This window comes from Serinus canaria, chromosome 17, assembly GCF_022539315.1.
Source record: "Serinus canaria isolate serCan28SL12 chromosome 17, serCan2020, whole genome shotgun sequence".
Classification (NCBI taxonomy): Eukaryota; Metazoa; Chordata; class Aves; order Passeriformes; family Fringillidae; genus Serinus; species Serinus canaria.
The window spans coordinates 1,613,706-1,636,853 of NC_066330.1; the positions used below are offsets into that span (position 1 = coordinate 1,613,706).

Below are 23,148 nucleotides of genomic sequence, written 5' to 3' on the forward strand. Positions count from 1 at the left end.
GAGCTCCCTCATCCCTTCCCACCCTGCTGCCCTGGCAAGGGGCAAATGCTTGCTTTGGATTAAGTGAGCCAAGGGAACACCAACCAACCAGGACCTGGCTGTCGTGAGGCTGCTGCTCCACACCTCCTTTGGACTTTATTTCAGGCAGAAATAAGTGCTGAGGTTTGCAGCAGGACAGGCAGGTTCCTCTCGTGGGTGGCTGAAGTTGTGGGGCAAAGATGGGGCACAAAGTGAGCAGGGCAGTCCTTCCTCTGTGCCTCCAGCAGTTTCCAGTTCTCCTTCCTGGTATTTTATTTTTGATCTCAGTTCATCCAATTCCGTTCCCTCCTGGATAAAGGACACAAGGAGAGCTCCCCCCTCCCTCCAGCACACCCCAAGGCAGGCCATGGCAGCAGCCAAGGCACAGAGCTGCCCCTGCCCACCCCTGAGGCTGCTGGCCCTGGGCAGGGGTGGGTGCTGGGGCTGTGGCAGTCCATTCCTGCTCCAGGGGCAGCTGGGATGATGTTTCTGATGTTTTTGACAATTGGGATGGTGTTTATCCAAGCAGCTCCTTGGTCTTTGCTGCCAGCAGCTTGTCCATCTCTGCAGCAGCCTCATCTGCCATTTGCTGGATCTGTGGCAAGACAGCACAAACCAGAGCTCTGTGAGAGGGGATGCCACAGCTGAAAGGGAAAGGAGGGAGCAAACCAGCCTTTGGAACAAGGCCTCACGTGACTGGTGATTGCTGAAGGCCTCTCCAGGGATCAGCTCTCCTGGGAACAAGGGATGGACACAGGCAGGTGAAGCCTGGAGCACACCCTGTGCTGTGCACTGGCTCCAGGGGAGTAAGATCTGCTTCTCCACAGGGCCTGACAGTGGCCTTTGCTCATAATGGAAAATCTGGGTACAAGAAAGGAATTCCACTGGAGCTGTCACCTCCACCAGTGCAGAACACATCTGTGTGCTCTGGGAGAGCCTTCCTGCAGGATTTGGTTACAATGGCATGGCCATTTTTCCTGCCTGCACAAACCCTCTGTCTATGGATGTTTATTTTTGTGAGCACACACAGAACTGTCCCAGAGCATTTGCAATGTATCTAACTTTAGCTGTTAATAAACAAACAGCTAAGAAGTAATGGCCTGCCTTCAGAGGCATCAGCTCAGCAGAACTCTCAGGCTTGTGCCTGAGTTTATGCCCAAGTAATTGACTTCAGTGACATCTGCTCTTAGGGAATCAGGCATGTGCTTAAGTATTTTCCTGAACTGGAGCCAAAAACTCAGAACAGAGATAATCCTGCAGGCCTTTTCATTAATAACAACTGGAGCAATGCTCATTAACACATTAGCAGTGGCCAGGCATGGCATGAGTGGTGGTACAACCATGGTCATGGGTTGTTCTGCTCCCTAAATTCTGCTGGTTTGTGCAACAATCCCTCCAAGTACAAAAGCTTTTGGGGAATTCTTTTTCCCTGTGTGAGCTTACAATGGCTCATATCTTAAATCTGGCTTTGAGATTGAAGCCCCAAATCTCACAAAGAAAAACCAGATACAAATGTCATTGCCAGCTCCAGAAATCCAACCCAGGGCTGTCCATTGCCCCACTGGGGTCTCAGTGCTGAGGATTTATCAGCAAGGGCTGGGACAAACCACTGATATGGCAGAAGGAAAGAAAAATTACCTGTTTTTCTAGCAGCCAGATGGTATCTTCTGACACTTTGTTCTTGGACTTCTTCACTTGGGTGATGCTTTTGCTTCTCACCTTTCTCAGGGCCTCTTTGGACTTGTTGGTGGACTGCTTGGCCAGCTTGGCCAGGCTCTCCCTGTGCTCCCTCGTGACCCTGGGAGAGAGAGGAGAGGAAAAACACCGAAAGGAAAAGCAGTGTCATGTGCAGCACAGCCAGATTTATTTTCTGTGGAGGACTCTGGGTGAATGAGTGATCCTCTCCAACTGGTGCTGCCCTGCTCAGGGACACACAAAAGCTGCTGGTTTTAGGTGGAGCTGGCTCTGTGTGGAGACACTGTCTCAGGGCAGAGGGACTGAACAGCTCAGGACACCTTTTCGTTCTGCTTTGGTCCACCTGGGAAGATCTGCCAGCTCTGCACAGCATTCCAAGGAAGCAGTCTTGAACCTAGAATGGAAAATTTCCAGCTCAGCCCTAAGCTGGGGATCTTGGACTGAATCTTGCTTTATAGTTCTTGCTGCAGTGCCTGAAAGTCATCTTGAAATGTTCAGACTTTCCTTACTGCCTGCTGCCAAAGCATGTGTGGGAAAGAGGAAAAATCCAGCTCCAGACTTGAAAGATCAAGTGAAAAGTGTCATCCTAAAAAGCACAAAACTGCAAAGCCAGGAGGAAACGTCTGCTCCTGAAACTGGGATTTGCCTCCCTACAGCTGAAGAGCCTGAATTATCTACCTGGAATCTTTCACTCAATCTTATTCCAGCTCACCATGAGCAGGATTTCCCACCAAGACGGAATGAGCACCTGGGATGACAAGAGGATGCTGCAGGACATGGTAAGCCACAGGTAACTCAGACCAGGAGAACTCCTGGTGAACCCTCCCCCTGATGTGGGGCCAGTTAATGCTGTGGTGTCACAAAAAATTGTTCAACTTTCTATCCCAAACTAAAAACTGGTGATGAGGGGGGCTGTGAGAAAAGGCTCAGGAATGGCTGAGGTGTCCCCTCAGCTTGGGTCATGCTCCAGCACCTACAGCTAACCACTGTCAACTGCTAGTGCTAACATTAATATTTTAATTATTTTTATAGCTCTTGGAGTTTCCAGACTGCCTGAGAAGGAAAAACCCCAGTGCACTCCCTGAGACTCACTAGCAGGAGAATGCGTGGGGGTGATACTGCAAAATAAACATTTCACAGGAGTATTTAGAAATTGCCTGGGTCACCAAAACCCTGGGGCCAGGACTCTCTCCACAGAGGGCTCAGGAAATGTGGGGTGAGAGTGCCTGGGCTGTGCCCCTCAGTGGGTGTGGGCTCTGGGGGCACAGCTGGACCCCCAGCCTGTCCCCACAGCCAGGTCTCTGGCAGCCATCCCCATTTCACAGTGCCAGAGGGAAGAGGTTTCCCAGAAGCAGTTAGTGTTTACAGGAACTCAGGATGGCCAGGAGAGCTGGCAGACCCAGAGAGCCAACCCAGCCCTGGCACCCAGGGCACCCTGGCCTGTCCCCTCCCTGTGGAGGGAGCTGGCCAGGGAATGTCATGTGGAATCTCAGAAAACCCTGAGCTGGAAGAGTCCAACTCCTGGCCCTCACAATCCCACCTGGTGCCTGAGAGTGTTGTCCAAGCACTCCTGGAGCTCTGGCAGCCCTGGGGCTGTGCCCATTCCCTGGGGAGCCTGGGCATGGCTCCACCACCCTCTGGGGGAAGAACCTTTCCCTGAGCTCCAGCCTGACTCACCTCGTGTGGCAGGAGGCTTCTGGTCAGCACAGGCTGGAGCCTGGCCCCAGAGCCTGAGCAGGAGGGAGCAGGGATCCCTCCCTATGGTTCCCCTGCATCCCAGCACTGATTCCTCTGGGCATTCCCACATCCCACCTCCCAGCAGAGCCCAGGCACGACCAGAACCCCCAACAGAGCTCACAGGCACAGCTCTGCCTGAGGGCACCTCCTCAGGCAGCTTTTTGGGGGGAAGTGGGCAGGGACTCCTGGCTGCTCAGCCTGCAGGAGGGAGCTGGGGGTCTGTCCCATCCCTGCTGGCTGGGAGGGAGCAGCTCAGCTCGGGGTGGGAGCCCAGCCCCGCGCTCGGCTGGGCCGAGGGTATCGCTGGCCTGCCCGGGGCTGCCGAGCCTTGGAGGAAATGTTTTTGTTTATGCAGCACTGCCAGATTTCCTCTGCTTCTTGGCACGGGGTCACAGCTTTCATGCCTCCCTGTCTGTCTTTATTAACACCAATTTCTTTTTATCACCGCGCAGTGCCGGGGAGTTTCTCAGCGGGTTTTATGTTCCAGCCAGACTGTGTGTAAATTCTCAGCAATGCTACCAATAATGCCAGAAACAGACACTTTTCCAAGCAGATGCTGTTTCTGGTTAAGGAATCCATCAACACGAGCCAGGCCCCAGGTTTCTAAGGACAGTTGTTCTAATCCTGCCCCGAGATCTGGGACTTTTAAGCTGTTCTTAGGTATGTTTGCTTTGCTGTCTAGTAACCATTGTCCCTACCCCCTCTCCAAGCCAAAACAAAGTGTGAAGTGAACTTGGGGAAAGGGGGTCAGATGGGGAATGAGGACAAGCTCCCACCCAGCTGCCCTCCCCTGCAGCCCATGGAGCAGCAGGGTCAATCCCTGCCACTCCCCCAGGGACAGCCTTGTCCTGCCTGGCCCGGGGCAAAGCCTGCTCAGTGACATCTCGGGGGGGGTCACATCTCTTTTTCTGAGGAATATCTTTTTTTCTGCCTCCCCCAGCACTGCAGCCCTCGAGGTCCCACCCCTGCATGTGGCAGAGCAGACCCTGAGAGGACAACCCAGCTCAACAGGAGACATTTCTCTGGGTAAGAGTGATTTCTGTACCTCCAACACCAGGAATTTCCTGGGAAGGAGAGGGATCAGCTAAAGGAAAGCAGGCTAAGCTAAACACTCTGCATTCATAATTGCAGATAAACACAGGCTGCAACATTTATTGCTCAATAAAACACAGGGAAGAGGCTCCTGATGATGAGCAGGAGCAGCTCACAACAGCTTTGGGGTGTTTCCAAGTGAAATTTTTTGGTCCTTTCTCCCCATAGTAGGTATCTGCTTATTTCTTAAAGGGCAAAGGGAAAAAAAAGGCTCACAATGAGTCATTAAACTTTCAAATGAGTCATCTGGCTTTCAGTAAAGCATGTGTAAAAATATTACTGATTTACAAACAATATCCAGTGTAACACAATGGGTCCAAAAAAGATGAATCTAAAAATGAGGCAATACCATAAAAGACACAAGGTCAGGTCAAATTCGGCCAAGAGATCAACCAATACAAATGTTCCCATGGATGGTTTTCTTTCTTTTTTTTTTCATCTTTTTTTTTTTGTAATTTTTATTTTTAAACCCTCAGAGGCTACTTTTTATACAAATAAATATTGCCTATGCAGTGCTAGCCACACAAACAGGAGAATGCCTTGGGGAGCAGAGGCATCCTGGCAGGCAGCAGAAGTAAACACCAACCACACGAGTGTATTTTTTCTGTTAAAACTGCATTGCAAAAACTAAACTGACAGAACAAATACTGAAAAGCAAACTCCATTTTTTAATGCTCTGTTGAAACATTCTGGAGCACAGCTGGACCTGCACAAAGCAAAATATGGCACATGTGTGTCCAGCTGATAGGTCAGACTGAGGAGGGGTTATAATAACAGGTAAGGACAATTTGGATTTGGTTTCATTTTTACTGTGCCTCCCTTCATGAAAGAACCAAAGTCCTCAGAACCAACATTAATATTGTCTCTTCATTTCTGATTTGCTGCTTATTTTGCACACCTGATGTAATTCTGCAATTTCACTGCATCTCTCTGTCATATTCTTTCATGAACTGCTGGAAATAATGCAAAACTTAAAAAAAATTGTTAAAAGTAAGTGAGGGATAGAATTATCTTTGCCCTTCCTTTTTCATTAGGGGGTTTTAAAAGGCTGGAACTGTTTGTCTTTAAGGTGAGTGGCTGGAACTCCCACAGCCCCAGACAAGGAGCTCCCAGGATCCTTAACTCAGGACTTGCCAGCAGCCAGGAAGGGACCAAGAGCTGCAGCCCTGACACAGGAGGGAACACAGGAGCACAGAGGCAGAGCTTCCCCGGGAAGAGAAGCCTTGTTTTCACTCTGCAGCACCACAGAAGATAGTGACAGACTTACACATTTGTTTAAAAACACGGGATTTTGTTAAAGCTGGGGATTTGCAGTTTTGGAGTTTCCTCCCCTGCAATTCGTATTCAAGGATGACCCAAGTGCCCATTAACAATCAAACCACTGTGCAGCAACCCAGGAGCCTCAGCAATTACAAAGATAATGGTGCCCTCCTCCTCCTCCTCTGCCTCCTCTCCTGAGGAATGGGGGAAGGGCAGGGAGCACAGGGAAGGAAAATCAGCAAATAGAATGATAATGTCATTCCTCTCACCGACAGCCACGGAAAGCTGCAATTAGACTTCTCTGATCAAAATGCTGGGTAAAATTCCACAGAATGTTTAAAGGAGGTTTACAGCACACCAAATGCCTGGCTCATCTTTACCAAGAAGTCACCTGCTTGTGCAAGGGGTTTGTGCATGCCCTGTGTGGGAGCTGTTTGTCTGTACCATGGTGGGACACCATGCCCAGGGACACCAGGGAAGTGATGCTCAGCCCTTGCCCAGGGGCAACCTGCTTTTCCAGCCCCATAGCCATTTTCCATACAGCCACCACTGTGTTTTACACAGGAGAGTGAGCAGATTTTTTTGTCAAAGCTATAAATTTCCTTCCTCTCACTTTCATCAGTTCCTTTTAGTGCTCTCTGCAGCAAGGTGCTCCTCTCCCTATACTGCTGGTTCAACACTGCTGTTCTGTGCTGGTGTATTTGCAGGTATTTAGAGCAGGGCAGCAAAGAATCAGCCCCTGAATTAAAGCAATACAGTTTCAAAAGCCTTTGGCTCTCTCTTTCAAAGTGCTGCAGCCAGCCAGGACCAAGCTTCCTCTGCAGAGGGAAGATGAAAAATCAGACCAATCTCCAGATACAAGATGTGGTGACAGAGCTCAGACACTCCCAGGAGGTTTCACAAGACCCTTCCAAGGGCTCAGATTTTTTCCTGAACCCAAACTACAGCTCTCTGGAAAGCAGCTGCATGGGGACACACAGCAATCGTGCATGTTTCCCCTCTGAAGGGCACTGACTGCAGGGCTCTGTGCTGTCCTGCATGGTGCAGAGCTGGGGCATCCATACTCACTTGGGCACTGGCACCCGAATCACCGTCCCGTCCACCTCGGGGTTCAGGTTCATGCCACTCTCCCTTATGGCCTTTGCAGCTGCAGCTGTGCTCTGTAAAACAGATCAAAAGGTAAAGGGAATTAGGAAATAATCATTCCCATATGCCAGAACTCTGTCAATAGTTGGCAATCCATCTCCATGGAACATGGAAACATTTACTTGTGTTACCAGTGAGATCAGGAAGTGACATTGGTGCAGAGAGCTTTGATCAGACCGAGTGGGAAACTCCAGCCCCTCGTGCTGGGGTAGGGGGCACGCAGGGAGGAGAGGGGAAGGGAAGCAACAACAAAAGAAAAGTGCTTTGCTTCTTTGAAACTGTTTGAATGGTTTGAGGCAACGCAGAGTGAAACCGCAACAAATTCCCAAGGCAGGGCCCGACTGTGGCAAAGGAGATGAAAGATTCTGAGCATTTGAAAATTCCAGCTGAATGTTTCCCCCCAGAAATCACCCAGTGCCAATTCTGAAACCCAAAGGAACTTAACCACTTCAGCACCACAAGCTGACCACAGGACTCTTCTCAAAACTCCCCTGCTGCTGGCTGGCAGCCTGCTGAGTTTGGAAGGTGGGGTGGCAGGTTTGCTTGGTGACTGCAAGGCTTCACCCCCGTCACAAGGTGAGTGCACCTCTACAGAGTGCCAGGCTTTGGGGTTAAAGCAGAGTTTGGCCAAGAACACCCACAGGGCTCTGCCAGGTCACTTCATTCTTGACTCTCACAAGCCCCAGGAGTTTTTTTTCTGTGGCACTCGTTTCCTACCAGGCACAATGCTATTTCTGATACTCTCTGCCATCATTAACTTTAGCTCCAGGCTGCTGCAGTATTTATGTAGCTCAGACTGTATTTATAAAGCTCAGCTTTTGCCAACTGAGGCACAAACTAAAGCTCTGCAGATTTGTTCAGGTCCCTCATGGGTGACATCACTGAATGAGATGAATGCTCTGCTGGTGTTCTGCAGGAGACAACTGCTGTCCCCTGAAACTACAAGGGCAGAGAAAATGCAACCAAAATGATCTCAGCTCTCCAGGAATGTCAGTGTGTTATTCCATGGACAGTGCCTGGTCTGCAGGAAAGAAATACTCAGTAAAAACTGAGTTGTTTAACACAGATATTGGAGGAGATAGAGGAGGAAAGTAATGAGAGAAGGGAAAATATTGCAATATTGCCTCCATCCTCTTGTAGCCTGTGAAAAAAATAACTGTATTTAAAAACCCAGTGTTGTTTGGTTTTATAACTCTTGAGAAGACAGACTTTGGCTCTGCAACTCCTCTTCTATGATTATTTTATTTCTCAAAGTCTTCAGGCAATTTTATTTGCTTCTCAGTGTCATGAATTACTGACTGTGTGCTGTAAATAATGACAGCAAGTGATCATGTCTCTAATGGTTTTAGCCCAACCTATCACAAAACAGGTGTGGGCATAAAGCAGCTGTGGTGAGAGAAATGTTCAAGTGGTCCTTTAGCACAGAAAGCAAATGTAGGCAATGCTAGCTAGAGGATATTTAATTTCTCACATGCCCATTTCTCAGCCTGAGCTCCTGCCTGGACATGGGATAAGCCATGGAGGGACTTCCCTGGCCCTCTCAGCACTGACACTCCGTGGGACCTCGCTGATGAGGGGCCTCCATTCTTCAGAGCCTTTAAACACAGGATTCACTCTAAGAAACACTCTGGCATCAAGTGCCTTGCACTGACCTCCTCTGAGACTTGGCTGACTTAATTAAATGGGGAAACCTTTGCAAAATAAATAGAGATAAGGCCTGGCACTGCTCCAGCCCTGGAGCAGGATGAATTGTTGACCTTGTGCTCACTCCTGCTGCCCTGTGCCTGGCCCTGGGACCTGCTGCAGGTCCTGAGCTGAGCTGGGATTTGGGTTTGCTGCCTCGTTCAGGGATGGGCCTAAGGCTCCTGCAGAAAATTAAAAGAACTTGTGTCTCACAGAAGATAAACCAGAGCCCCTGATTTGGGTTCTGACCTGGAGGAGCTGCCAAGCTCAGCAGTGCCCAAGTGGATCTCAGTGACAGCACTCAGCAGGGGCCAGCTCAGCCCCACCAGGGAAGTTGCTCAGAAGGTCACAGGCTCCATCACAGCTTCTCTCATGAACTCTCAGGGCTATCAGCAGCCCTGGTAATAGATAAGCAACTTTCAGAGGTGCCTGATGAAGTCCCCAGCACAAATTCCAACTACACATCTGGTTCTGTGCATGGCCACGTCTTAGCAAGGAATACAAAGGGCTGACAGAGCACTGCAGCCAGGTGAGTGTGTGTGCTCAGACTTCTCATAAATGCATGGAAATGAGGAGGGCTGGAAGGGCACAGTGAATCCAGCATCTGGTTCATGGTGCTCCATGCTGTTTTGCAGATCCAACTGAGGGAAAGCGCCTGCAAAGCAAACCCCTGTCACTGTGGCACTCCTTGGATACAACCCTGGGAGCAAGCACAGCACTCAGTAACTCTCCTGTGAGCCTGTGCTGCTGCAGGTGAGCTGCTCTGGGAGCCACGTGGGGCTGGGGAGCTGCTGTCAGCAGCAAAATGCCCCTTCTGTTCAGTGTCAGCTCCAAGTGACAGAGCCCAGCCCCAGGCTGCAGCCCTGCCACGTCTGACTGATTTTGTCTAAATGCTCCTTTGCTCAGCATCAACCTGTTTGTTCCTGTGGCAATTACCTCCCCTCCCCATGTGTCCTCACCTCTGGGAAACTGGTCATGTTCACTGTCAGGAGCTGAGGTGACTTCTGTGAGATCTGCCCCAGCTGGTTCAGCGGAAACTTCCCATCCTTTGTCACCACAGTTATGTGATCCAGGGCCCCTCAAAAGAACCAAACACAGGGAGCTTCAGTGGGACAGAACACTGTGCAGGGATACTGAAGAAAAACGTGTCCACATTGTCCCACTTCCCTTCTGCCATGCAAAATGCAGAGGTTACAAAGGAAAAAATGGTGTTTACTCAGACCTCAGGTGCTGTTTGTGTTCAGGCATCCCCTGTGTATTCACAAGGTAAATATTTCAAAGCTGCTCTAAAGCACAAAAACATGAAAAAAACCCTCTTGTTTGTTTTTGCTACTAGAATAGGAAAACTAGGCAGGATTGTTAAGAATTAAAGGGAAATGGTTATTTTTTTTAATTCTTACAACTTAAAGAAAATCAAAATGTTGCTATAAAAATCAAGACAAATATTGTCTTTAACTTAGCAGCGCTATCTAAAACCCCTCTATTTTTTTCCAGGCCCCGAGAGGGGTGTTGTACACTGCCCAATTTAAAGTACCCCATTTCTCCCTGAGCTACTCTTAACCTGCTCTCTATTTTCTGCTGCAAAATGTTAACAGGCCAAAAGGCACATGGGACAGGAGGTACTTTATCAGGGCAATTTAAAAAAATACCTATGGTTAAAATAAATAGTTAAGAGACCAAGCTATGCTTCCCAGCTCCATTAAAGACAGAAGTGCCCCTGCCAGAGCTGGGGTGGTGAATGAGTCAAATCTGGCCGTTGTTTAATGTTAAATTTTATCCCTGAAACTCGATATGCTCACAAATGCTCCGAGTGTTACAGTAACTGCAGCTTAGGCAAACACTCACATTTCTTCCTAAAACACAGAATCCATGAAGGAGGCTCCTACAGGTTACTACACACTAAGATGCAGGGCAGAAAAAGAGTTTGTATATGCCAGACACCAGGCCAATGGCAATTTCCAAAAGGATCATTTAATGGCAATTGGGTTTTTCCTGCCCTACTGCACCATTAGCTGACAACCTGCTTCTTCATCACATCTGCAAACAGTTCAGTTAGACACTTTTGACATCTCCCACTTAAAAAAGCTATTTCCAGGAAGCTATTAACAAAAATGGATCCTTCCTGGTCAAGCTCAGGGTGAAGAAAGCCTCTAGCTGGGGATGTCAGGGTTGTAGGAATTGGATAACTCCAGGAAAAGAAAATTGATTTTGAAAAAATCTGAGCTGTCTATTACTAGGATTTGTATCCTTATTGACAGGCCACAGAGCATCACACAAGGAAGTTACCAACCTGGTGAGGTTCTAACACTGAGATTTCTGCTGAAATCTTCTTTCAGAGCTTCTATGACTGCCTGCATATCTTCACTGGTTTCTTCCAGATTGATAATATCCTCAACTAGGGCAGCACTGATATTCACTTTGGCTTGACTCTGCCCTTTACCTTTAGCTGCAGATCACACAAAAGATTAGTTTCTATTTCTGACAAGTTAGTTAGAAAGTTCAAGAAGATATTAAAGTCCTCCTCAGGTTTAGAACCAAGTCTAAGATAAACTAAAGTAAAACCAAAGTAACTGTATTTTTAATGAGTAAAGAGCTCACCACCTGAGCACTTCAGCCAAAATAAATAAATATATTAAAAATACTTAATAAGTATTGAAAGAGAGGTTGCAAAACCATGAGAGAAGCTGCCGTTTTTACCTTTTTTGGTAGCCAGCTGTCGGCTCGGCAGCGTGTGCTGGCCACAGGGGCCGCAGCCCCCCGGGAGCGGGGCCGGGCAGCCCCCGGGAGCGCGGGGCAGCGCCGGGGCCAGGGCAGGGGAGCGGCGGAGCAGCAGCGCCGGGAGGGGCCGGAGGGAGCGCAGCGCCAGAGCCATGGCTCCGGTCCTGAGTGCCGCACCTGCAGGGCAGAGAGGCAGGAGGGCAGCACGCCGGGCATCGGCCCTGGCCGCCGGGAAAATGCCGCGGGAAGGGCTCGGCGGCTGCCAGCGCTGTCAGCACGGCCTCTGCACATCTGCCCAGATGTGCCCGTGACACAAACCCACGGCTGCCCAGCAGGAGCATCCCCCCGGTACCGGCTGTGCGCACATCAGCGGGGCTGAGGCTTCCATTTCTGCCTCAGAGCTCTGACACCCCCATATCCACAGGGTTTATTCCATTCCAGCCGGGCCGGTCGGGGCTCCGGCACCCCCATGTTCACAGGGTTTATTACACCGGGCCGGTCGGGGCTCCGGGCAGTGTCAGCAGCCGCGGAGCTGCAGCAACACACACGGGACTCGGGCCCCGCGGAGCTGCCGCTGGCGGCCACCGGAGGCAGCGGCCCTCCCTGCGCCGGGGACACGCGACCTGACCCTGCCCCCGGCGCCGGTCCCCGTCCCCGTCCCAGTCCCGATCCCGATCCCGATCCCGATCCCGGTGCCGGTGCCGGTGCCGCGCAGGTGCGCACAGGCCCCGCCCCACCCATCCATGCCCCGCCCCACCCATCCATGCCCCGCCCAACCAGACCACGCCCTGGCCCTGGTCCCGCCCCCACCGCTGCCCCTGCTCAGGACGGCCCGGCCCGCTCGCCCCGCTACCCCGTGGAAAGCCGCGCCGAGGAGCGGGGATCGGGGGCCGGCGATCGGGAATCGGGGGCCGGGATCGGAGGCCGGGGGCGGCCAAGGGGAGGAGAAGGGAGGTGGGGGAGGGCGGGCGCCATCTCCTCGCTCACCGTAGCGCGGCCCTGCGCGTCCCGGAGAGCGTCATCGCCGCGCCGCTGCGTGACGTCACCGAGCGGTGCCAAGGGCGGGGCGAGGCCTGCGCGGGGACGGAGCGGCCGCGGCCCCCGGGGACGGAGCGGGCGGCGCGGGCCCCGCGCGGCCATGGAGCCGGGCCGGCAGGCGCTGCCGCTGGAGAACGCCTCCATCCTATCCGAGGGCGCTCTGCAGGATGGGCACCGCCTCTGGATCGGCAACCTGGACCCCAAGATCACCGAGTGAGTGACCGCGGAACCCCCCCGGCACCGCCCCCGCGGCGGCACCGCCCCGGACGGGGCCATGTTCCCGCAGCGGCACCGAACCTCCCGGGCGGTGCCGCATCGCCCCTCCCCGGCCCCGGCGTTAGCCCGAGCACTGGCCGGCCCCCGGTGCCCGCAGCCCTCCGGGCGCTGGGGGTGCCCCCGCGGCCGGGCGGGTGCGGCACTCCCGGCTCTGGCTCTGCCCGCGGCCGGCGGGGCCGATCGCCCGCTGCGGGAGATTTGCGCTCCGAGGAGCGGCCCGTGCCTGCCGGGTGCTGCTGCGGGCAGGAATCGCCCCAGCCTGGGTGCGTCTGTGTGCGCGGTGTCCTCCCGCCCCCAGGGGCTCAGAGGCTGCAGACAGCACCCCCTGAAGCAGCGCTCGGGCTGGGAGCCCAGGGGCTGAAAACATCCCCGTGCTCCGAACTGGGGAAATGTAGAATATCAGGGTGACCGTGCTGCAAACAGTGGTAAAGCAAGGCATAGCCCTGGAAGCTGTACCCAGAGTGGTTGGGGTCTGGAGGAAGGAAGGTGGGCAGGGCAGAGCTGACGGGCAGGCATCTGTGCCAAACAGCAGCTCTGCTTTGGTGTTTTGCTGAGCGAGAGTTCAGAGAAGAGTGGCTGCAGCAGTGGGTGGTGAGGAGGTGCGAGTGGTGGGACTGGCTGCTGTGGTGGGTAAATGCATGAATCAAACGTGTGTGTGAGCATTTCATGTCTTCTCCAGGCTATGGATAATTATCTCCTGTGCAAGCATAACATTTGAACAGCTAAATTGTCAAGGGAATATGATGTGCTGTCCAGTATTTGGATAGGGTGCTGTGAAATCACTGTTGTATAAAATGGAAAGCAAACCAAAACAATTTGGGCTTTACACACTCACAACAAACAAGCATTTTTGATTAACTATTGTGTGTGCCTGTCGTGGAATACTTTTTCCTCCTGGTTCTTTTTGTGTGTGTGCAGGTGCTGGGGTTTATTCTGAGTGTGGTTCATCTGAGCAGAGCAGCTCCCTAATAGCCTCTAAATGGAATCATTAATGCTTTGTGATTTCAGCCATTCAGCTTGGGAGGTTTCTGCATTAATTACCACTTCTATCCCACAGCTCTGTCCCTGTGGTTTGTCCACATTCACTGACCACGTGAAATTAGATACAGGAATTCTTGAGTGGTGTTTGCTGGCTCCTCAGGGATTCAGGAGCTGGGTGAGGGTGAGGGTAGGGTGTGAGTGCATTGGATCCTTCACTGCCCAGGGGGATCCTCAGTGCTGTTAAAGACCCTTTCAGGGTAGGTTGTTCCTTTTAGTCTTGGCCAGATAAGTAATAGGTTTATACGGCAAAATTTACTGTTTCCATCACTTGGATGAAGTGAGTTTGGTGGTTTCTCAATCCTAGAGTGCTTCCATGCTCCTAAATGTTTAAAGTTTGCCCAGGGATGAGTGACAGTGCTTGCTGCTTATTTCAGGCTTTAAAATTCTGTGTCTTGCCTTTTGTTTTGCTTTAAAATGGCTCTTCTCTCCTGCAAATGATGTTGTATCTCCATTTCCTTGTGAATAAAAGAAGAGGAAGCCTATTTTAGCACATTATCAGTGTAAAGAAAGTGTGTGGTCAGTGAATTTCTATAAATCATCTTGATCCTTACTCTCTCATGCTAAGGGCTTACTTCTCTTAGTTCTAGTTGCTCCTCTGAATTATTCCTGTTGAGGTTACTACTCACATGACTAAATCAAACCCCTGAAAATGAAATGTTTCTGCATTTGCAGCTTTTATCTGTTTTTTAGAGAGCTGCCTTTGTTATTTCTAGGTTGGATTTGTTTAAGGCAGAGTAAGGTTGATTGAGTTGTTGGCAGAGTTAATAAGTGGTTGTGACACTCTCGAGCAGAAATGAGATCAGAAAGTCTTGAATCAATCCAAGACTTCCATTTAAAGAGCAAACTGGAGCTGCAGTCAAGTGCTGGGGAGTTAATAGGTAATGCACACATTGGAGCACAAGCTGCAGGAGCAGCATTTATAAATGTAGGGCTGCCCACGAATTTCAGCCTGGGAGCTGGTGCTTTTGGGAGGTTGTTGCACACACTGAGTGACTGTGACTCAGCTGGGGGTGCTGACATGCCCTGGGCACTGGGTTATGGTGGCTCTTCAGCTGGGCATTCCTCTCTGCTGCTGCTGGTTGTGGGTGACTCCTTTATCCAGCACCCTTAAAGCATTGCCTGCCATTGGGAGCAGGTGCTGTTGGGAGACTCCTGAGTGTGCTTTCAGCAGCTGGAAGGAGCACAGCTGGCACCAGGGCACCTCACAGCTGCTTGAGACATAGGATGGTGTCTCCAGGCTCTCTGGAAGCCGTGAGATCCCTGCCATGGGGTCTGCATGAGGATGGCAGCAGGTGTTTCCTTGTGGTTTGGTGTCACCACCGCCATTTGTGCCCAGCAGGGAAGGCCATGTGCTGTGGCTCAGCTGTGTGCTCTCATCCCACCCCAAGGGGCAAAGCCACGCAGTTCAGTTCTGTCTCCCTGTGGCAGGTGGGCTAGAATTGCCTCCTCTGCCCGTTCCTGCTCCTAAAGCTGCCTGAGACTTTGCAGCTTTTTGGCCAGGCAGAGATTTCGTTTTCAGCTCTCTGTTCACATGATCTGGTTTCCCGTAGCCTTTCAATGCCCATTCATTTTCCACGGGGACGAAGTAGGGGTGTTGAACTTCCTCAGCTGCTGTGCTGCTTGTCGAGGATCCCATCTCGATGAGTGTCACCTAGAAAACAATGTGTGCACAAGCTGTTGTCACAGCCCCCCACTGGCAGCTCCCAGTGGGGCAGAATTCCTGCAGTAATGGTTTCTGCATGTGGCCCGGCCCGCGCGGGTCCTTGGGACAGCATTGTTCAGAGGAAGCCTTGCCTGCGTCTGAATAGCGCTGGGGGTGCCAGGAGGAAGAGAGGAGGAAAAGGAAACGGGGGAGCTGCAGGTTTGTCTCGCATCCACATCAGATGACAGGAAGTGGAGATGGAGCTTGGCCGCGGATCCGCGCTGGGGCCGCAGCGGTGCCAACGCTTCCAGGCTCTGGGGGACCCACCTTGTCCTTGTTGCCATAGTAAAGCTTCTTACATCTCACCTTTTTTTTCTTTTTTAAATAATAAGGCTTCAGGTTTTCCATGACAGTCTTCTTCTTCCTTACCTCTTGGCCTGAAGAACTACTTGTCAAGTTACTGTTAATGCCCTCAGTATTTTAACAATAACAAACTGTAATCACAGCCTAAAACATTAATTATACAGGATTTCTGAGCTGCTCTACGGAGAGGAGGTGGCCTGCAGTTGTAAAATTGCAGGCATGGTTGGACAAAGGGTTCTGAATAAAGTAGATGACAAAAGTTACAAAGTAGATGACATAAGTTACTTCTAGGCTGTTGATGAAAATTGTTTTAATGGAAAAATGTTTTAATGATGAAAATTGTTTTAACGATCACCTCACTGTGAAGAAGATATTATTTGAAAGCAGACTCTCTCAAGGAAAAAAGAAAAAAAAGAAAAACACCCCCCAAAGAATTCATTTTGGCAAGGTAGCTGTGGGGATTTTTAGTGCAGAACTCAGGGAGAATCCTCCTTGCCCTTCCTCTGCCTCTGTAATGGCCAGAAGGGGAACAGCGTCCTGGTGTAAGGACTTTATTTCCATGCTGCTGAAATTCCAAGGGCTTTCTGGAGCAGTATGTTTACAGAAACAAACCTGAGGTGCGTTTACATCTCTTGGAGGCTCTGGAAGTCCAACATGTGGAGTTTTTTATACATCACATCTCCGAAGTCAGTGTTTTCACTTGTACATCTGTGTCTGCTTTTTGGAAGTGTGAGGTGGTGAAATTTGGCTACTGTGTAATCAGCTCCTTTTCTTCGCCCTGCTCTTTCCAGTTGCCCTTGCTTTCAGAGCAGTTTGAGAGCTCCTAGGTGTTGCAAAGGATGTAGGAAGCCTTCCATAATCAATGACAATGTGTGTGTTCCCCTGGGGGTAACTTGGCCCTCCTGCACTGCTCGTCTGCACACACGCTGCACCTTCACCTCTTTAAAAGTGCACATCCTGAATGTCCACTGTGACCCATCCTGTGGGATGACTCACATTCCTGGAACTTTCTTGCCTGGCTTCTGAAGCTTAACAAAGGGCTAAGGCTCTTTTCAGACATCCTATCAGGCTTTATTAGGAAAAATGTTGTCTGCCCTTCCCATCTGGACAGTGCCTGGAGTGCCTGGTGCCCTTGGCTGCCTCGGGCCACTGCTGGCCACTCATGTCTGGACATGGGAGGTTCATCTGGTGCCTGCTATTATCCTGGTAGGTTCTCTGAGCACTGAACACTGGAAACACTCAACTCAAACTCTGAAAACTGGGGTTAGACTGTGTGGCTTGCTAACAAACACTCTATAGCTGCTCGGGAGATGGGTCGTGACTAAGACACCCTTATTAAACACTTCAATAATTCTGAAATGTCAGGGATGGGGTCAGGCAGCGAAGGAGCAATGAGTGTCACTTTTCTCCTAGGTCAGCCAGTGTTGTTAAACACTTCAATCCCAGGGAACCAAAAAAAGCTGCAGAGAACTCTTGGGATTAGATGTGGCCTGTACAGCATATGTGCTCCTTGTTTTAAGTTGTTCAGTGCACCAGATACTAAGCAGACAGATTTACTCTGGCTTTCCCCAGTTTTATTGGAAACAGCACACTCCCCACTGGAAGGCAGGAAGATAATTGGCTAAAAAAGTGTCTGACTCCCATGAGCATGTCACTGAAAAGCTGTCTGAGCCAGAAGCACTGGCAGATTTAGGCTGGATGATACTGAGAGCTGGCTGGTGCCTTTTTTGCTGGGGCCTGCTGGCAATTCCTGGTTGTAGGTTGTTCAGTTTATTCTTCTGCCTTCCTGCATCTCCATCTTTTCCAGGCAAGTGTCTGTGTGCCCTGGGGTGTCCTTGCCAGAGCACTGACACTGGTTAGCACAGGACAGGGTGGGTTTGTTCTGGGAGATGGAGGGCAGCAGGAGCAGCAGGGTCCTGAGGGATGCAGGTGCTGTGGACTCAGAGTGCTTGAGCTGGGACAGGAGTACAGCTGGGATGGAGCTTCAGGTGGTCACATCAGGGCTAGAGAGGTGGAGACAGGAGGATTATGCTTAAAAGTAGGAGTGATTTAGTGAGGCAGGAGGCAAAGCCCTCCCAAACCCCTTGGGAGCCATTGCATAATTGTCCAAAAGGCAGCTATTAATAGATCTCTGTGCCCTTCAGCTGGCACTGCTGGGAGGGAGCTTTGTGCCTTGGGGCTTTGGAAAGTCACTGGTAGTGCTGCTCAGAGCTATGGATGCTGAAGGGGTGCTGCACAGGGCACCTACCTCTGCAGGGATTTGGGATTGTGTGTGTGACAGCTGAGTGTGAGCTCTGTGTGTGTCAGGGGTTCCTCTGTATCTGCTCACTGTCAGTGGGATGAAACATCATAAATGTTTTCTCTTCCCTTCAGATACCACCTCCTCAAACTTCTTCAGAAGTTTGGCAAAGTAAAGCAGTTTGACTTTCTCTTCCACAAGTCTGGTGCTCTGGAAGGGCAGCCCAGGGGTTATTGTTTTGTCAACTTTGAAACCAAACAGGTAAGTTGCTTTTTATCTAAAGTTCTGATATAAATGATGGACTTCTCTCCCATTTTTTTAATGCTAGTTCAAAGCTACAACAGGAAAGGTTAAATTCAATACTTTGTCTACACAAACCCACAGATTCTAACAGCTCTGCTCTGTCACAGCCACTTTGTGACTGCTCCTGGAAGTAGCAATAGTGATTTTCTACCTCCTCTGCTGTTTTCTCCTGAATCCTGTCTTTTAGTGCTAACCAGAAAGGGCCAGTTCTTTGGTCCATTTTGCAGCTGTGATAAGGAAGTCGGAAGAGCCCTAACACTGCATCTAGAAAATTAATCCCAGGAGGGTGGAGCAGCAAGGCAGATAAAGTCTGATTACTGGGAGTCTTTCAGAGGTGTGCCTGCATTGGGGTACAGCGGGATAAACTTTCTGTGCTGTCAGTGAGCTGCACTTACAGCAGGCTAAATAACAAAGAGAAAAGGGCTCTTTCCATGTGAGTGGGTTTTGACTAGAGGCTTGGTTTGTTTATGGAGCTGTCTTCCTGTGCAGGAAGCAGAGAAGGCGATCCAGTGTCTCAATGGGAAGCTGGCCCTTTCCAAGAAGCTGGTGGTGCGGTGGGCACACGCACAAGTCAAGGTAAGCTGGCTGCTGCAAGGAGGAGTTTAGTAGTTTGCAAAACTGAAAAGATTTAATAATAAAGCCTTCTTATCAAGGCAGTCCTTGCCTGGCAAAATAATTTCAGTCTGTTCTAGGAAATAACTCGGGGAGTTGATGTTTACAGCTTCTCCTGTCTACCCAAGCTGTGCTGGATTAGCTGTGAGTGAGGACAGGCCCTTTAACCTGGGGTTCTTTGGGAGGGGGTTTCTGCTCACAGCAGTGTGAACAGATTACTTCTCTAAATGCCCATGTTTTTACTTTTCCCAAACTTAGTGAGTAATTGGCTGGAAGTTTGAATCCTTCCCTTTGTGGTTTTTTTGCATAGGAGAGGTATGGAAATTCCCAATTACCGGTTGCTGTGTTACTTGGTTCCACTTCTGAAAGCACTTATGTGGCAGCAGCTCTAATTAGTTTTGACTTTAAAGTAACATACTCTGCATCTAAGCTAAATATCCTTTTATTCCTTGTTCCGTCACATAAACAATCAAGTTTTTAAGATTGACTTAGGCAGTTCCTTCTTTAACATCCTTCTTTTCATTTTTTAAAGGTCTTGTCCTGTTTCTCCTACAGTTATTGCTTTATCAAATACAAGATAGTAAATTTATTTTTAATAACTTTCTTTGCAGATAGACAGATTTTGGGGGAGACAGAGAGGAGAGATGCTTGTTGCTATTTTCCTTTGGGTAGTTTTCTTTTAGTTGATTATTCTCCCAGCAGCTTTCTGCTTTGTCTTATCAAGTATATTGGAGCATCTGCTTAAAAAGCCAAACCAGGTATCTTCATTAAAGGAGACCACATTGTTTTAGTTACTGACTTCAAGGGCTCTTGTCAGCACATCCAAGCTTGTGCAAACCCAGTCTCCATTTTCTGGATCTGTGGAGCTGCTGGAGTGCCACGTGCTTCTGGATGCCTGAGGAATGATTAGGCCATGCAGGGAGTCTGAGCTGGAGGAGTGAGTGTCTGCCCAGCTGCTCCTGGGTCTGGGGAGGAACATGCATAAATAATCACTCACTTCACATGGCATTTTCCAGTCCCTGAATGGAAAGACTTAACAGCACAAGCCTTTGGCTCATTGTAACAAGAGTTGTTTTAGACAGGACCAGCACGGTGCTGAGCAGCTCTGGGATGAGTGGCCAAGGCTCAGCAGACGCTGTCGGTTTGAGCAGCTCTGCTGAAAAACAAACCTGACTCTGTGCCAAGCGAAATAAGGAAGCAGAACACTGCAAATAGTTCAGGAGGCCTGTTGCCCACAGAGATGACAGACTCACAATCTGCCTTCTACAGAAAGGAGGGGGTTCCTGACTGATTTTTTTTATTTTTTTCCCATCTTTTCTCCCAGGACTGCCCAGTTCTGTGCACTCATGTGCTTCGGTTGCCTTCTGGCTCTGCACATAAAGAGCACAGCAAGTAGTGCAGTAGTTACCTTCAAGTTTACCATCTGTGCTTCCTGCCTTATGTAGAGGGGAACAAGGAGTGACAGGATAAGGTTTAAGGATCCACAGTACAATGCACATAACTGTTCAGTATCCAGCCTGCATTCCATGGTGGTACTAACCAAATATTGTGGTTGGGATTTGTTTCAGTGTTTGGCCACCAAAATCTTTCCTAGCAAAAGCTCCACAAAACCTGAGGCAATGCTAATCCAGCTTTAAAGTCCATCTGTGGGAAATGTTTCTTTGTTCCTAATTGCAGCTGACTCAGTCCTTGGTCTCTTGCTTGCAGAGATATGATCACAATAAAAATGAGAAGATCCTTCCAATCAGTCTGGAGCCATCTTCCAGCACGGAGCCACCCCAGTCCAACCTAAGGTAGGAGATGGGTTGGGTGAGAGGTGACCCTGCTGTGGGACTGGCAGGGCACCAACTTCTTCCATTTCAGTAAGATTTAGAGTTGTTGGCATTGTTTGTGTTAAAAATGTAGCACAGCAAAAAAAGCTGGTTTGGAAAGGACAGTGCCTGTGAAATTGCTCACTTGATGTGGGACACTTCAGACTGGAAGTTTATTTTCTAACGTGCAAAGCCAATGGGTACTAGGAAGGAAATGGGGTGAGATCAGGAATTGGGAATGCATATCACTCCATCTCCTTTGGCCAGAATCTCTGCACTTCATGTGAATTGGGTTTTTACTGGACTAATTTGGTTCAGCAAAATTCTTATGAGCAAGAAGTTCCACAATAGTGGCAGAAGATTAAAACAAAATCACAGGTAGTTATTTCACATAAAACTAATTTTAATTTTTTTTTGCTAGTGGTTTTTTGCCCGTAGGTCTTGTCTGTGGGATGTGGTTAAATTCTCCAACCACTGCATTTACCTGAAGCACATAGTTGCTTTGCTAATTCAGTTTGTTTGTGTGGTTTTCCTCTGTGTTCTGTCAGTGGGACCCTGTGAGGAACCAGGACCAGATTAATGCACTTGCCCAGAGATAAAATGAGCTTGTAACTCAGAAGTAACAGGCTAGGAAGGAAAGAGCAGAAGGGTTTGAGTCATGCAGATTGTTAACTGCACCAGTGGCACAAAGGGGTTGTTCTAGTGAGGATGGATGGTGCAAGAAGCCACAGTGGGGCAGGGAACATTCCTCCCCGTCCATACCCAGTGGAGGACAGTGAATAACAAAAGTCCTAGGAATTTGGGGTGTAACCTAGGATAGCTTCTCCCTTTGGGATAAACCCTGCTAATGCTGAAATAATGTTTCTTCCTGACCTAATTAGAGTCTGGGGTTTTCCCATCCCGAGCGGGCTGTAGCTGGGAGGAAGTCTGGCTTTCATTTCTCTGCTGTTCCCAGCAGTCAGCTCCGAGCTCTGCTCTGCTGCACATGCTCAGAGCTCCTGAAATGACATCATGTCACATGAAGGAGGAAGCCTTGCCGTGTTCTTGTCTCATTTAGCCTCCTCAAGGAAGCTCTGAATAGGTGCAGGGGCCGTTATTTTGTGGTGCTGAGGTGTCTCTTGGAGGAGCAAACCCGTGCAGAGGTTGAAATGCAGCAGTGTGGGCTCTGAGCTGTGCATTCCTGCCTCACTGTGGCTGCAGCAGTGGGGGCTGCCTGGCCCCTCCTTGTGCAGGAAGGATTCTCGTGTCAGCAGAATCTCTGGATTTCTGTAGTTGGGTTTCATGCTAAGATCAAGCTCAATTTCCATTCTGCTCTTTCTCTTTCCAGTGTCAGTGCAAAAATAAAGGCCATTGAAGCCAAGCTGAAAATGATGGCAGAAAATCCAGATGCGGAATATCCTGCAGCACCTGTTTATTCTTACTTCAAACCACCAGATAAGAAAAGGACTACTCCTTACTCCAGAGCTGCCTGGAAATCCAGAAGATGATGCTTCTGAATGGATGATGGTAGCAAGAAACACTGCTTTGTATACCTGGAGTCCTCCAATGCTTTTGTACTTTTGTAGAGTGGGAAGGACAGTGCCACCCGAGCAGGGCACGGCCAGCACAGCCCGCTGTCACACCCGAGGGTCTGCACGTTCCTGCCTGTGCAGCTCACAGCTGAAGGCTGTTCAGAGAAATAGGTTCCCTTCAAAACCTCTGCTGAACACACAGGCAACCTCTTGTTAGTGTGCATTCATTAGCCAGATTAGGAACAGTAACCAGCGTTCGGAGTAAAGCACATCCAAAAATACTCCATTTAACTGATTACTTTTTAAAGTATTTTTGAACAAAATGTATTCCAATTCATGTTTTAATGGAAGGGGAAGCACTTGGTTTTGATTAACATGCTGTAGTTATAATGGAAAAACTTTTTCATCTCAATAAAATTCATTTTAAATAGATCTTGCAACACCTTTAGTAACTGTGCATGCAATATTTTATATGCACCAAGGCCAATTGATTTTGCATTTTGATTTGCACACTCCACAATGTTACTTTATGATATGATAATGACACAGCACAGGTATTTCCAGTGTCATTTAGGCTGGAGGTGTGTGCCTGCCTTCAGGAATTAGTGTATTTACACATCTCTGACGTCTGTGCTGTGCCCTGAGCTTTGGCATTTGTGTTCAGTATCCCCAGTGGTGGCAGCTCCTCGTGATCCAGGTGTGGCAGTGTGGGAGTAACTGCAGCCTCTGAGACATCTTCAAGCCATGAACTTGGTGTTTGCCTCCTGTTCTGCCCAGCTTTGGTTTCCACGGGCTGGTAGAGATGGTCAGCTGCCTCTGGTGTGAGGTGGCACCAGGGTTTGTGGGGAGCTGGGACTGCCCCAGGGGCCAAATCCACAGATCTGATGGAAGGCATTGCTCTGAACCATCTGATCTGCAGCACATTTTCCCCCTAAATGTCTGCAAAATAGAAATCTGAGGAAA

General features: G+C 49.6%; 2 protein-coding genes across 4 annotated transcripts; one reads left to right on the plus strand and one right to left on the minus strand.

Annotated features, from left to right (window-relative positions):
* Window positions 1-99: 99 nt before the first annotated feature.
* MRRF (mitochondrial ribosome recycling factor) lies at window positions 100-12,397 on the minus strand. Of its 3 annotated transcripts, XM_050980905.1 has the most exons (7): window positions 12,337-12,397; window positions 11,329-11,526; window positions 10,922-11,077; window positions 9,591-9,709; window positions 6,871-6,962; window positions 1,657-1,816; window positions 100-613 (listed from the first exon to the last, which is right to left on the minus strand). In XM_050980905.1, exons 2-7 carry the CDS (start codon window positions 11,501-11,503, stop codon window positions 536-538), a joined length of 780 nt encoding a protein of 259 aa, XP_050836862.1. In that variant the 5' UTR covers window positions 11,504-11,526; window positions 12,337-12,397; the 3' UTR covers window positions 100-535. The 3 variants fall into 3 exon arrangements, with proteins under 3 accessions (XP_050836862.1, XP_030087413.1, XP_050836863.1); XM_030231553.2 differs by lacking the exon at window positions 11,329-11,526 and having other exon boundaries at window positions 12,337-12,390; XM_050980906.1 differs by lacking the exons at window positions 100-613; window positions 1,657-1,816 and adding an exon at window positions 1,861-2,107.
* Window positions 12,398-12,451: 54 nt separating this feature from the next.
* On the plus strand, window positions 12,452-22,617 carry RBM18 (RNA binding motif protein 18). Its single transcript, XM_030231552.2, has 5 exons — window positions 12,452-12,600; window positions 18,083-18,209; window positions 18,741-18,827; window positions 20,571-20,656; window positions 22,002-22,617. The coding sequence occupies exons 1-5, from the start codon at window positions 12,488-12,490 to the stop codon at window positions 22,159-22,161; spliced, it is 573 nt and encodes a 190-aa protein (XP_030087412.1). The 5' UTR covers window positions 12,452-12,487; the 3' UTR covers window positions 22,162-22,617.
* The last annotated feature ends 531 nt before the right edge of the window (window positions 22,618-23,148 follow it).